The sequence below is a fragment of the Etheostoma cragini genome, chromosome 24, assembly GCF_013103735.1.
Source record: "Etheostoma cragini isolate CJK2018 chromosome 24, CSU_Ecrag_1.0, whole genome shotgun sequence".
Lineage (NCBI taxonomy): Eukaryota > Metazoa > Chordata > Actinopteri > Perciformes > Percidae > Etheostoma > Etheostoma cragini.
Window position 1 is genome coordinate 7,603,162 of NC_048430.1, and position 15,320 is coordinate 7,618,481.

At 42.7% G+C, this 15,320-nt stretch overlaps 1 protein-coding gene across 2 annotated transcripts; it reads right to left on the reverse strand.

The window, feature by feature from the left end:
• Positions 1 to 1,647: 1,647 nt before the first annotated feature.
• LOC117939594 (OX-2 membrane glycoprotein-like) lies at positions 1,648 to 14,919 on the reverse strand. 2 transcript variants are annotated; one of them, XM_034865038.1, is made up of 8 exons: positions 14,717 to 14,919; positions 12,666 to 12,749; positions 12,413 to 12,540; positions 11,585 to 11,908; positions 10,801 to 11,130; positions 8,745 to 9,029; positions 7,784 to 7,885; positions 1,648 to 2,148 (listed from the first exon to the last, which is right to left on the reverse strand). In XM_034865038.1, the coding sequence occupies exons 3-8, from the start codon at positions 12,504 to 12,506 to the stop codon at positions 2,144 to 2,146; spliced, it is 1,140 nt and encodes a 379-aa protein (XP_034720929.1). In that variant the 5' UTR covers positions 12,507 to 12,540; positions 12,666 to 12,749; positions 14,717 to 14,919; the 3' UTR covers positions 1,648 to 2,143. The 2 variants fall into 2 exon arrangements, with proteins under 2 accessions (XP_034720929.1, XP_034720930.1); XM_034865039.1 differs by having other exon boundaries at positions 12,413 to 12,543.
• Positions 14,920 to 15,320: the final 401 nt, after the last annotated feature.

Sequence of the window (15,320 nt, forward strand, 5' to 3'; positions counted from 1 at the left end):
TCCTATTGCTTAAGCTAGATATTTTAATGGTTTTGCCCTTTACTTTAGCTACATCTTCTAAGATTTTCCTGCAGCAAAACAATTATGTGCTATCCTTTTTTTAAATTACTTAATCTTTCCTTTTGGCTATAGCAGAAGTACTGTACATAGTAGGTTGGGGATCCCACCATGAGCCTAACGGCTTTTTTAATATCATTTTGAGGAACAATGAAAGCATTAGCATCCTGTGGACTTTGAACTCACGGCTTTTTTAATTTCACGGCAACAATTATTTGACAACGTATTTTTCAAATGGTTATTTTGCCATGAAACTAAAATGTGGCCATGACTCACTCAAGTAACACCTAAAACAACTGTTGCGTGGGATGTGTGTTAATTTATGGGGTTTTTAAGCTTTAAATATTTGCATTGGTTCATCACAGATTTAAAAAAAAAAAAAAGCCATGAAACACGGTGTGTCACTCACAAGGTCTGAGGGAGAAATAGTGAAGTCACCGGAGTAGGCTGCGGAGGAAGTGAGTTTCCTACTGTAACGTTAGGGTGAGGTTTCTGCACCACCCACAGGCGTCACACGCTCACCCAACAACGTCTAAAGAGATGTCAAGGTGGCTCGGAGAGTTCAGTTACAAATGGGAGGTATGTGTGTCTTTGTATCTATCTGATATTCTTACTCAATATCTCAAAACACAGATAATTAAAAATCTTAACAAAAGCAGATAAAGTCTCCGGTTTTATTTCCACTTTCAATTCATCGCAGCACCTGTACAAGAAAGTAATGATCAACTCACACGGATACTAAAAAGGTGAACACTTAAAAAAAATAAGACACTAACACTTAAGACATTATTCAGCTGAAATAATTACAAAAACAGCAGGTTGTCAACTTAGCTACGCTTTTTAAAACTTCAATAAAAGGCATTTATTAACATTTAAACCTTATATACAGACAATTTAGTAGCTGGGTTCATTTGTTAATAGAAAAAATATATATATTTCCTGATAAACGGAGGTATAAATGATATTTTCAACAATTAGTTATACTGTGCTCAGCCCATAGGCCTGTATTCATATTTTCCCAAATAAAAAGTTATATTTAACACTGGTGGGCTAAAATATTGTACAACAATACAACACACACATACTGTATATGGAGGACACGCTCTAACTGGCTTTTCACACACACACCGTCACATCTCACACACACACACACACACACACAGTGATTCACAGCTGCAGGGTTGATCCACACAGGAATCGTTTGGGCGGTGTTAACCACCCAGCGCATGAAGGTCACAGGTCGACCACCCTTCTCTGTCCCGCACGACGCAGCAGCTATAAATAACAGACCTTTCATTCTTTCCAACTCAAACGCATCCTTTCAGTCTGAGTCACACCAGGGCCGGTTCACTAGCAGTCCCATTTTAACCTCCAGACCCCCTGCGTCTTTTGGATTTCCTGTAACTTCAGTCAAAAAAATTTGGCATGGCATCCTATCAATCATCTTTCTTTTCTAAGTTTACAAAAATGCATTGTGTCATTGACAACCACAAATACATGGTTTCCAGGTAACGATTGGAACTTAATCATTTTCCCACTGATAAATGGTGTTTTAATGTATTTCAATTTAGATTACATTAGTTGATTTTAACAAGCTACCCAACAAAGTCAAAAACATTTCAACTGAGAAAACTCTACTCAATCTCAATACATTAACCATAATTTAAAAAAAAAATATATACATTATTACAACATCTGAGAATTGACCTTATACACTGCAACACCACCGGACCGCCATGAAGCCATGACACAAGCGGTTCCAAATCCAAAACCCTCTTATTCATATTACACGGATCTCATCAATCATCAAAAAGCAACAATTCTAGTGTAAGTGTAATATCTAGCATTGAATAATGGGGTTTTAGTGCAGTTTACGTTGATGTAAAGGACATGAGGGATGTGTGTGTGTGTGTGTGTGCACTAGGGGGATCTTCCCGACCCGTGGAAGCAGAACGAGCAGCGTCGGTTCAGTTCTGTAAAAGCTCTGTTCCCTTCCTCTGCACGCCGAGCTGGAGGGCACGGTGCTGGGCAGCTAGGTCAGGCTCAGAGCTCCACTGGACCTTCATCAAAGCAGGCGGCATCCAAATCAGTCTGGACAGAGAGAGAGAGAGAGAGAGAGAGAGAGAAAGTTAGTTGGGTCAGCTTTGTCCCAAGAAACTTTCCACAACATTTTCTTTCTCACTGCTCAACCAAATCCTGTCCACCATTTTCCCACAGGTCACCTGATTTCATCTGTGAAAAAGGTTGTGCACTGAGTTTATAGGGGAACATCAGTGATTTATCCTTTAAGGCAAGCAATGGGAGTTTCAGAAAATACGCCACTGCTAAAACTATAGATGTGTTCGAAAAGCACAAATTCCATTTATTATAAAACAGGAAAAGTACATAATACTGTAAGATTCTTTATGATGAAACTTGAGTCTACAGTCCGGCTCTTTATTTTAAACTGTAGCTGAATGCTAACAGGACTGGCTCTACTCATGTTGACATCAAATCCTTTTCTACAAGTACTTATTTTCTTATGAGATAATGCCAATCTGCTACGATTGTTCAATAGAGTATATGAGGTGGAAGTAAGTGTTAAGGATGGCAGTAAGGGTTGGGAATCCCACTGTAGTTTCTCCAGTGTTGAATGAGTTTCCCCAAGTCAAAAACGCCATAACATCACAGGCAGAGGTATCATTTACTTGATATAAATCCAACCCAGGAATGCAAAAGTAAACACAGCAAGCACATACACGCGTGTAACCCCAAAACACCCACTCCCATCCAAAAAGACCACATGCACACAAATAATGAAACATTGCAGGAATTCCTTCGTCGTGAGCAAGTGACTGCCACGCCTCAATGTACATGTGGCAGCAATGGGAGTGATTTAGGGTTGGCTTATAGCGCTAAAGCTCAATCGACACATGTAGTCTAAAAGCCCGGTAGAGAGAGAGTATGAGAAGTTAAGCGTGTGGCATAGAGCTTGGAAAAAAAAAAATCAATCGACACAGCAGAGGTCAGGTGTTTTTAAAAAAGATGGCAGCTGGTGTCACTTTTATCACCTGAGGAACTCTGACCCGGAAGTTGTTCCGTCGCTTCTCGGTGAAGGCCGAGGTCAAAGTTTATTTCTATAGCACATTAATCTAACAGTCGCTACTGCCCCAAAGTGCTGTACAGATATAATTAACAAAATAATAGCATGATAAATAACCAGGAAAAACCATCTAAAAACAGAATAAAGCAAAAACAAACAAAAAAGACAGTTAACAACTTTGCTCAAATCCATAAGCATAAAATGTCACAGCTCAGCTTGTGTTAAAAGCCACTGCAAAAAGATGAGTTTTTAAAAACAGGGATTTAAAACTCTCAATAGAGCTGCTCTAATGTTGAGAGGGAGAGAGTTCCAGAGCTTAGGACCTTACTGAGAAAGCTCTGTCCCCTCTGGTTTTCAGTCTGGTTCTGGGACAGTCTAAAAGAAACTGGTCAGCTCTGACTAAGTGCTCTGACTCGATGTGTGCAAAATCAGCATATCAGATAAATATGATGGTGACAGCCCATTAAGAGACCGTCTCAAAGCTCCTATTTCTGCCCCGAGGAGCCAGCGTTGAGGAGCTATAGGCGAGGATACACGAGAGCAGCCTTCCCAGAAGCCTGGCAGCTGAAGGAGTTGCAAACTCCATCCGTACAGCTGACGAATTAATGCAATGCGTCAGAGGAAAGGACGTCTCATCCCTCTAAAAAACACATTTCCTCGTTTCCTCTCTGCACCGATGATTTCCTCCCGTGCCCCCTCAGTGGGAGGGACTAAGACGCAAGGAAGAGAGGCAAGTGGAGGAGTTAAGGAGGCAATGAGAAGCATGTCTGGAGTGCTGCTAAAGCCTATTTTTCTACGTCTAATCTCTAAGGAACAATCTGTTACCCTCAGTCCTGCCCTCATAACCGGATGTGGTCGCTCCCCCGTACTTCCTGTTGTGCTACAGATTAAAAGCTGCCACTGAAAACATTGGCTTTCATGAATAAATGGCTCTTATCTGAGGTGAACTCCCTGTCCTGTGCCCTGTAGCTGTGCCACCACTGCACCATATAGTCTGTACATCTCCAGCCGCTCACACCAAAAAAGAAAACATGGAAACACAGACACAAATAGCTAGCAGCATTTTACGGGAAGAACCTCAGTCGTTGGCCCTGCTTCCCAGCTGTGATTGAAGGCCGAGTAACGCCCACTGATCCAGAAGGAACCACAAAACACCATTTGTGGACGGCTCGCGGTACAACTTCAGCCGCAGACATCACAACTTTTCATGCCGTCCACAGTGCCGTCTCAGACACTTTCAATGCTCTGCGTCCCTCCAGAAATGGGACACTTCACCTTACTAACAAAGAATACATAAAAACATATTCCCTCTTACCTCTAGTGGTATCAACTGTAAGCAATGCACGTAGCTTTACAGTATATGTGCCAGTTTTAGATATTTAGCTGTGGTATTTGTAGATTAGTTTAGGAATTTTACATGAGAAACGTACGCATTTGTGTTTTTCCTCTGCTCGTCTTACAGGTTAGACACATAAAAACACTTTTTTGTCTCGATTGTTAGAATAGAAAAATAATTTCAGTGTAAGAGTTTTCAATGAGAATAATTCTTTGGTAGAAGGTAGTTCATAAATATCTCCCAAAAATAGAATAGAAAGCCTTTATTGTCATTTTACACAAGTGCAGTACCTGTGCAACGAAATGGATGCAACCCCTTTACAGTGTCAACACATGATATAAAAATATAGGTATTGCAGAAAAAAAGAGGGAGGGGGACCTGGTGCACAGTCCTGAGAGCAACTACATGCATATATAAAATCTTGGATGGTATAGATAATAGATTGTTTTACGTGTACTTTTTCAATGAATTCTTGGAGATGGTTATTTTGAAAAAAGGCAAGTGAAACCAAATTGATCTGCACTTTTATCAACTAAACGGAGGAAGTGAGAGAATATGTATTTTTGTAGCTCAGGTAACCCGATCCATTGATTGGATCCACCCTTTATTAATTGTGTATCACCGGTCATTGCATTAGTGTTAAATTTGATGCTAACGTTGATGTTGAGGTGGTACTGGTGCAGCGGATGTGACACATGCCTTTGGTGTGAGAGATCAAGGTTTGACTCCCACTGCGATACGTCAACCAACGTGTCCCTGAGCAAGACACTTAACCCCTAGAAGTGTCAGCTAAATGACACGTAATGTAGATGTACAAACTAGATCACTCCTATCCTGTGGGACCTGAGGTGTGAAACCCCATTGTAGTTGAGTGTGTGGGTAGTACTCACAAAATGTATGTATGTCTGTATGTATGATTTAATTAAAAAAGTTAAAAAAAAAAAAGAAATGACAACATGAATGAGGCCAGCTCCAAATAAGGACAAATGCATCACAGCTCTCTTCCCTTAAACTGCAATCTGAATCACATCACAGTAAACGCCTGTATTCCTGGCACATCTCAGCCAAGACTGGGAACTACAGTATGTTTGTGTGTGTGTGTGTGTGTGTGTGTGTGTGTGTCTGTACAGTCAAGTGTTGTCATCAGCTGGGCAGCCTCTCAACTTTGGCACTCTGTTCCTCCCTGTCACTGCTCCCTCCTCCAGGCCTCCGATGTCTTTCTAACGGTGAAGGATTAGACAGAGAAAGAGGGTCTTTTCTTCAGGCTGCTCCCTCGCAACAATAAGCCCAACCACTTGTTATTCTGCTCAGGATGCACATCAAGAAAGACCTTCAAGCAATGTGGAATGTCTCAAGCAAACAGGAGCTTTTTTTCCCGCCCTCTCTCCAGAGAAAAATCTATTTTTGCAGTGACCCAGCTGCCATGTATTCAAGATATCCCACAGATACTTGTGCAAGTTCTGGTTCCGACACCACGCCATCAATCACGTGCAAATACAGTGTTTAAGAGTGTCAAGACCGTCCCTGACTGTCAGGAGTTTAAGAAAAACACAAACACTCTTAAATCAACAGCATGATTGAGGCATTGTTGTGTGCAACCCATGTGGGCGAATGTTGGTTTTGGTGCTCGATGTATTAAAGTAGGAATTAAAAAGATGTGCCGTTGGGTTTCAGTCTTTAAAAGAAAATGCACATATGTGGCGTCTGCTTTCTTATCGCACAAGATAACAAAAGACAAGGAGAAGCTGAAGGGAAAAAGGAAACTCAAATGTTATTGAGGAAATGCTTTGCACAGAGCTGGAAGAATTTAGAAACCTTACAAGGGTCCATGCAGGTATGACAAAAATATAAAATACTATCGTGTGACTCTGGTTGGCTCATGCGTTACAAAGCTAAATTGTGCATTGCCAAATCGAGAGTGGCCGTGAGACCGTCCTGACCCGTCAGCGAAAACATTTGTTTTTCTTCCTTTACGACTTTTGTTGGCCGGCAGAAGCACCAACGTCAGCCAAAGCTTCTGTCGTGGCCGCGATAACTTTGGTTTCCCTGCCTCTTCTTGGTGGGCAGAGAATCTCTGATAAAAAAGTGGAAATGGGAAGCGGTCCACACCCCACATCACGTTGCCGCCACACCGTTTCCCTGACACCCAGCGAGGATTGTTGGAGAGGTGTTAACAGGAGTCAAGGGAGTGTTGATGACACTTCTGTAGGCATGTCACCTCTTTGTGGAAAGTCGCTGTGAGCCCTGCAATCTGACCTTTTTAGTGTGTGTTATCAGCAAAATGTGAAGTTTTTCCTGGTTTGATGACGCTCTCGGTCACTTGACCAAAATGCACCTGCACTATATTTACTTCCTGAGATTTCTTTCAAACATTACAAACTGTTTAAACAGCTGAATTTCCCATATTTCTCCAGAACAAACTAGTTAAAACAGAATATTCTTTTTTTATTTGTTTTCTGAAAGGCTCCAACTGTACATGTTTACATCAAGCAGATTTTAGCACTCACTTGGAGTTGTGTCTGTGTCCAATTAATGAATGTAAATGCAAACAACTCCCAAACTCCCAACAAAGATAGTTTAAAAGTGAGTGGTCGCACTCTGTAGCTAAAACAGAGACCCGAACACACAGGGTGAAAAGAGGATCTGCAGCAATGTGCAGTACAACAATAATTATGTAAACCATGTAGACCTATTCTGGCACAACCTCTAAATACAGTTATGAACCTGAAAATGGGCATAACATGGGCGCTCTAACTGTTTTTTTATTATTTAACATTGTTTTAGTCAGTTGGCTCACGATCCCTGATGTTCTTAGTATGCCAAGATGTTTATGTAACCAGTAGAAATGTGAAAATTCATCACAATCGCTCCACTGACAGGAGGCTCTCAAAACTTGGCCAGCACAGCAGGCCACAAAACAATCAGCAGTGTTTTTCTCCCATCATAGAGATCCAGTCAGATTGAAAATCCCACAGAAAAAGACTGATCCTGAAGTCCTCAGGCTTCTGCTGAATTCGGCTCAAAGTGCCCCTTATTCACTTTCTCCACCCACACTTTCCTGAACTGCTGGCAGCTTCAAAAGAAAATATCTACCTTCACATACTCATTACAGGAGTAACAGTATGTTGGTTACACTTCCCAGAATGCCTTTGGAAAACCACTAGAGAACCCTGTTGCACACAACTGCAGCAAACACCGGTTCTCAACCAGTGTTTTCCCGTTTTAGGTGGATTCAATGAAATCATAAACTAAATGTGGACAGAATATGTAAATACATTCCGTCGAGTCATTTAAGCGTCGGGACTCACCGTCAGTACAGATGAAGCACTTGCAGAGACACACACAGAGACACAGGAGGAGGACCGCGGCCACACCGCACACCGAGAGGAGGATGACCAAGGCAGGACCCACTGCAACACACACACACACACACTTACGTTAAAAGCAGTGTTTATGTTTGATGACATCTGGACTAAACATGTTAGGTAACGTGGTACCAGAATAACGACTTCCTTAGAGGAAAAATAATCCTTCACATATGCTGCAACATTACAGGATTCAGGAGCCCATCAAAGTAGCCATAATTACCCATGACTAGAATAGTTGAGAATACACACATGCTGAAAACAAAGATGCCACCTCAGCACCCAAGAATGGGAAATATTTTTGAAACAGTACTGATATATAATTGAATTCTGGCTTGTTTCTTGTGCTGCTGTAACAGCTTATCACAACCAAATCACTATGAAGTCCAGCTGGCTATCGGACGATTTTATTTGGGATTACACCTTATTTTTTATTACATTGTCTTTCACACACAGGGCCAGACAGCTACGATGTCGCAAGAACCGCTACAGGACATCGTTCCTTACCCTACCACAGGAAATGCAACTTTTTAACACTTTATCACAGAGTGTTTTACATGAAGACTCATATACATCACAATACTGCACTAAGTGAAAGTTGCACAAACATAGGTGTTACTTACATCTTTATAAATACTATTTATTCATTTTTATTCACCAATTTGCTTTTTTTTTTTAAATCATAATTATTTTTTTAAATCATAATTTTTTTTAACTTGCAGTGGTAGAAGAAGTACTTGGGTGCAAGTACTCACAAATATACCCCACTTAGTTCCTTTATTTGAGCATTGCACATGCGTTTAACAGTACCCTCACTTTTTATATGTGTTGAAATTGACCCATCCGGGTAAGTCTTTTCACATGTGATAAAACCCCACTGGAACAGGGTTTACGAGCTCCTCACCGTTCGTGTTGAGGGACACCGTCAGGGGTTGGTCCAAACCCGGGTGGTGCACGATGCACTTGACGGACAGGTCACTGAGTAGCGCTGATTGGAAGAGCAGCGTGCTCGTGACCACCGTCGTGCCGTCGCCCTGGTCGTAGGCGGAAGAAACGGGTGGTCCAAGCGTTCGGTTGTCCCCGCTGACGTTCCAAGTGATCTCTGCTGCGGGGCGGGACTGGGCCGTGCAGTTGGCCTCAGTGAGTCCCGACGACGAGGTCACATAACTCACTTCTGGTTTGGGTAAAACTGGGGAAAGAAAGTGGCTGCTTGTAAATAGTTTTCTTGTATTACTTGTTGGGGTAAAATTAGCATTTATGTGTTTTTTCTTTGTGACACTGCAGAGATTTGGTCCTTTGCTTTTATAATGGAGAGACAGACCACATCACCTGTCAATCTCTTTCCCCCCCCAGAGGACACAATGACACAAGTTGTCCTCTTACGGGCCGCCAGAAAACAGAGGCAAAGCAGCTTTTACTGACTCTGGGTGGTTGTGTGTCTGGGTCTTCTGTCAGTTGAGACAAAGCTTGTTTAGCAGAGCAAGAAGAAGGACGCGCACACACACACACACACACACACACGCACAAACAGGCCTTGTGTCTAGGGAAACAGTAAGCCACTCATCTCCCCTGGGCTTTCTACCAAATTAAATCACCACTTTCCCCTCAGTGACACCCCTCCCCCTGCATGCGCAAACAGAGAGAAAACAGGGTTAAATGGCGGCGAGGGACTCATTGCGCTGTCACCAAAACAGTAGTTTAATGACCCACTTGAGAAACTCTCACCTCCGGTTTGTTTATTCGCAGCGCTTCCCTTCCCTTTCCTGAGCTATGTCTGGGACTGGGACTGGGACTGGGACACACACACTTCCTCTTGGCCTACAGTGCATCTCCAGTACAATAAGTGTCAAGAACAGTTGGAAAATAATCCCTAAGGTGTACGGTCTGTGTATTGAGCCAGGAATGTGCAGTGTGTGCTTTAAAAGCTCCCTATAAATAAATACAAATGTTTTAATCTCATACAATGTAATATTGTGTTTTGTGCTGGTCTGTATGCATTTTCTTAACACTTTTTTCTGTCAATATTTTTCTGCATTTTACGTTTTTTTGACGTCTTTTCCCATGTTTTTGTCACTTTTTGATGTTTTTGTCATTTTTCCCCTACATTTTTTCAATGTTCTTTTATCAATTTTTCTTTCCATGCTATAAAATTGAATAAAAACACCCAAATTCATTGAAAGTAGTGAACCGATCATTCATTTAACTTGTGTAGAGCGTTGAATGGAACCATCCACGTCATTTTGCTTTAGAATTGGCTTGAAAGAAACCCACATTTATGATACAGAATCTTTTTGAAAATGGGTTAGATTTGACCCGAGAACAACAGGAGGAAGGAGTTCTGGTTCATATGCAGTGTGATTTCCCATGAGGACAGAGAGTCATGAGCTCCTCTATCTTTCCATGTGTGTGCATCCATGTCCCAGAAATGCTCTGGGGAGTTATTCCCCAGAGTCCTTATGTTCTTTTTTCCCCCCTGGCATGTTTCCTTGGATCAGGGAAGCACCAATATCACGGTTGCAGCTGTTGCTGTGGTCCTGCTACACGCCCTGCAATGCCCTGTTACATCATACTACGCCCTGCAATGCCCTGTTACATCATACTACGCTCTGCAGGGCCCGGTTAGGCCATGAACTACAACATACTACTATTTCTAGTCGCTGTTCCATTATCTTTTACTGTGACTGTTATTGTCCCTATTCATTAAACCCCCAACCGGCACCTTCACCGACACCGCCTACCAAGAGCCCGGGTCTGTCCCGGGTTTCTTCCTAAAAGAGTTTTTCCTCGTCACTGTTGCACTAGTTTCTTGCTCTTGGGGGAATTACTAGAACTGTTGGGTCCTTGTCAATTATATTGATTGTGTTCTAGATAGACTCTATCTGTTGTGTGTCTTGAGATAACTCTTGTTATGAATTTACACTATAAATAAAATGTTATTGAGATGGTACCCGGGTACTCACCATGAACAGAGAGGCAGGCCTTGTCCCGTCTGGTTCCGTCCGGGTACGTGTGGAACTCACAGGTGTAGCAGGCCTCGTCCTCCGTCCTGACCGCCTCGATGGTGAGTCGGGTGTCGCCCAGAGTCCGGCTCAAGCTAAACCGATCCTTGTACTGCTCCTCGACCAACCAGTGCCCACGCTTGGCGTAGGAGGCCACGGTGGTGGTGTCGCCCTGCTCGGCCGTCTTCCTCCACAGCACCTGGTGCACCCTCTCGGGGAGGCTGTACCAGCAGGACAGGGTGGCCGGCTTCCCGCTCACCGCCGTCTTGTTGCCCTCCAGGCGCACTTTACCTGGGACAAAAAGGAAATGCTCCTGTTGTTAATATCAAGACAGCGAAGATGATTTGGACGTCGGCTCTGTGTGGATTTATTTCTCTTGGCATCAAAATGTGCAATAAAAACATTTACAGGACTGCAGCTTGTGTGCAGGAGCCAGGGTAACGAGGGTAAAGAGGAGTCTGGGTGTAATAAAAATCTATGTGCACGAGTAATAGTAACAACAGGAAGTGCCAAGGCCTGCTGTGTGGGTGGGCTGTCTTCCCTGCAGGTCTGCAAGTTCAAACCACAGCCTGCTACTTCCTGTCTTATACTGTAAGGGGTCTAGTAACAACAAACTATGTGTGACCCTGATTTGTCTGAAAAAAGAACCAAAGTTCAGATGTTAGGTGTGAGCCACAGCCCTGGAAAATGCTTATTTAAGACACTTGTTCTTTAAGATAACAGGAGCTAGGGAGGAAAAACTGACCGGTAACGCTGATGCATGTGGTGCCTTCTAGCGGGCCGCTGGGGTAGACATCAAAGACGCAGCGGTAGCAGCCCTCGTCATCGGGCCCCACCCTCTGGAGGGTGATGTAGCTGGCGTCGTTGTGCGAGGCGGTGAGCTGCACGTTGGGCCCTTGGTGGCTGACGCGGATCGGCACGCTTTGTTCGTACGCCAGGAGGACCTTCCTGTGGCGGTCGAGCCAGCGCACTTGCCGGACGGTGTCGCCCGCTCCCGTGGTGACGTTGCAGCTAAGCAACAGGGAATGACCCACCTCTGCACTCAGACTGGCAGGAGCCATAACCTGACCTGAGATCAGAGACCATGTTACATTTCACTCTCATGCAGCTTCAAATATGTTAAGGTGGCAACAAAACAATGAGTTCAATACAAGTTTTACCCGGGATTGATTCATTACTATATTGTGAAATTAATACTCTCCACCCTGTATAGGTTAAAGTTAAATTTGAGAGGATGTGAGATGATTAATGAGAAAGGAAATAACAAAATTAGTCTGATACACAACTGTGTGTTCATTTTTCTAATCTCTATGCTTTTACTTTAATATGCAATAATTGTATCTCTTTGAGGCTCAAACATCTAAATATATATTTTCTTACTTTACTTGCCGTCTGTTTTGTTTATGTAAAATCTTGTCTAATCAAAAATGTGCAAGAGTAAAAAGTACAATATAGTGAAGTAGAGGTATACAGTAGAATTAAATGTAAAATGCAGCCATTGTTCTTTACTTAATAGATTTGTAACAAGTTATGCACTCCGTACCAAAAAGCAGTTACTGAATGCAGAACGTACCTTGCGTCCTGGAAACAGCCGTCGCTACGATCCAGAGCAGCAGACACAGGGGCGAGGCGGATCCACACATTGCACACTGAGGCTGGGTTATCATCTCACGCTGAGCCAGTAACACATCCAGGCTGCAGCCGCATACACAAACACCGTCAGAGAGCCTCAATCACAACCGAAAACTAGTATGAGGCTACACACAACTACAACATTATTAACAGAAACGAGTCGTGTGAATGAAGAGGCTTTGGTGCAGATGTACCCCAGTCAGCTGTTCACTGTTGGGACTTGTTGAGCTGCTGTCGGTCAGAACAGTTGTAGCTGCATCCTACGGACACACGGTCTGCTGCAATGGGAAACATGAAGCCAGAGGATGACATTAGCAGTGACAGCATCGTCTCAGCATCATAAGAGATCACACCCATTATTTACTTAAACATAGGGCTGGGTATTACCAAGGATTTTCCAAATTATTTCAATTCAATATCAATTAGATAAGATACTTCATCAGGTCATTGTACACAGATACTGAAACACTGGAACAAACCTGAGATGCCCAGAACTAAAAAGACTAAATTACAACAAATAAGTTAAATAGATAGTCACATATGATATGGAAATTGCAGTTGTACCCATATAAATAGATAGCAGGGACTAATGTGCACACAGGTTGGGGTGGTGGGGGGCAGAGGAGGTAGAGTGTGTTCATCAGGGGAACTAATGACATTGTAGTCATTGATAAGACATTAAACGATTTTAATTGGAGAATTCATTAGTTTAACACAGCCCTACTTGAAAACAATGTAGTAAAAGTGTGCACAACCTTTTTTTTTTGCCGCTTTGGGACATTTGTTGCCGATGGTAACGCAACGTGTAAGCATAAACAACAACAGCTGCTGACTCATGAAACATCACCTGGGGTGTAATGGGGGGGGGGTTTACATGATAGTCCTGACAGCATGCACACCCTGTCCTGTAAACCCGCAATCATCCGGCAGCAAAAACAAGCTGGCACACTTGGATGTCTAGACAGAGGCCGCCTCCGGATTTCAAAATCAGAACCTGAAATCCTCACCGGAAATTACAGCGGTCGGACGATGATGCAAGCAGGGATGAGGAAGCGTTAGTCAGTAAGGTGATCACGACATGAGCGATGTGGACGTAAAAAGGTGTGTGGAGGGTGCACGCACCAGCTAAGCTCAGCCATTAGCGGGCTGTCAAACATGATACATCACATAGTGTTTAGAAGACAATAGGACTTCTAGAATTCTACTCTCAGATCACTTCTCCACACCCTGGATAAAAAGGTGGGCAGAGCCGGGATCAGGCATGAACTGGCCTTTGATCGGACTTAAAAACCAAACCCCATAAAAAACCCACAAGGCAGACCTCCGAGCTTTATGGGCATTGTGTGCTCTTTTACAGTGCCAACCATCTGGCTTCAAACATGCAGCCTGCTCCTGTTGGGCAACAGTTAAATCACTTTTCAACTACAGAGAAAACAACCACTGATGTCTCACTGTGGGCTCTGGTAACATATCAGACTGAAATCTAGGCTTTTAATGTGAAACTAGCAGATAAAGCCCAAGGACGGTAGAAAGTGTCCCCATTCAGGACAGCTGAATACTTCATGCCCACCAAGATGGGGGCTGAGACAGGCTGGCAAACTGAATCCGCAAAACTTGCCCTACATCCAGATGTGCACTTGGCATTATTGCACAGCTGTGTCAGTCCCAGAGAACAAATGTTATGTGAGATTTATTCAACTGGCTGCTAAGAGAAAACCTGGAAACCACATTAGACATTTTTTCTCTCCGCATAATCAAACCAATTTTGTGGATGTAAATCTGTCTCGTGACTCGACAGGTGTACCACATGATAATCATCATAGATCGATACAATACAGACAAGTAACACATCACATGAAAATGGATTTCTACAGCCAGGATTACTTAGAAAAAATATCAACTGATTTAGAAATGTTTACTTCAAAAAAAAGGGGCAACCTGTATTGATTTAATGGCAATTAAGTAATTTATTTAAGTTTTAGTGTATGTTAAAGATTAAAGGAAGTTCATTGTAAAAAGGCACAAAACTACTTTTAAAGAAAAGGTAATTGCAACAATAATAATAAAAAACAATATTGGTTTTAAATCATCCTCATCAATTTAAAAGTATCCCACATCACCATGACGATAGAAGAACTCATTTAGGTGAGTGGACATTCCTCAAAAACTACAATAGGAACATTTCAAGTGATTCCGCATCCATTTAGCTGCAACTGCTTCCGTAATAAAAGACAATAAAACTTACCAGCTGACAGAGGAAAGTCCACAGAAGACAAAGTGAGCTCCCAGCAGTTCTTGCGGCGTCCCTGTCCTACAGGTAATGTGGATCAGGAGCAGAAGGATCCATGCTCCAGAGATCAGACCAGGACTGGCTGGACCGGGTTGAGTTTCCTGCTCCATGATCTCTTAATAGCATCAACTCTTCTTCGGCTACGTTTAATGGGAAAACAGGACCTCTAGTGGCCATGTTGTGCAACTACTGCTACCAATCTGAACCAGAACAAAATATTTTATTTAATACAACTTTATTACAAAAAAGTTAAAAGTTTCATTCAGCAAATCCATGTTGTCTAGGGAATGTTATGTTATTGGTGTATATGGGTTATTATTGTATTGGTGTATATGGGTTATTATTCTATTGGTGTCTAGGGGTTATTATTGTATTGGTGTCTAGGGGTTATTATTCTATTGGTGTCTAGGGGTTATTATTCTATTGGTGTCTAGGGGTTATTATTCTATTGGTGTCTAGTGGTGTCTAGGGGTTATTATTCTATTGGTGTCTAGGGGTTATTATTGTATTGGTGTTGTAGGAGCGGTCAGTAAAACAACGCGCATTCGTTCGTAGTGTC

What these genes read in the sequence shown, in the direction of transcription:
- LOC117939594 (XM_034865038.1), bottom strand. Translation starts at nt 12,506, where the DNA reads ATGATAACCCAGCCTCAGTGTGCAATGTGTGGATCCGCCTCGCCCCTG. An exon ending in GGCCTGCCTCTCTGTTCATG is followed by an intron (nt 9,030 to 10,800) that starts GTGAGTACCCGG and finishes TTCTTTCCCCAG; the next exon opens with TTTTACCCAAACCAGAAGTG. An exon ending in GGTGTCCCTCAACACGAACG is followed by an intron (nt 7,886 to 8,744) that starts GTGAGGAGCTCG and finishes TGTGTGTTGCAG; the next exon opens with TGGGTCCTGCCTTGGTCATC.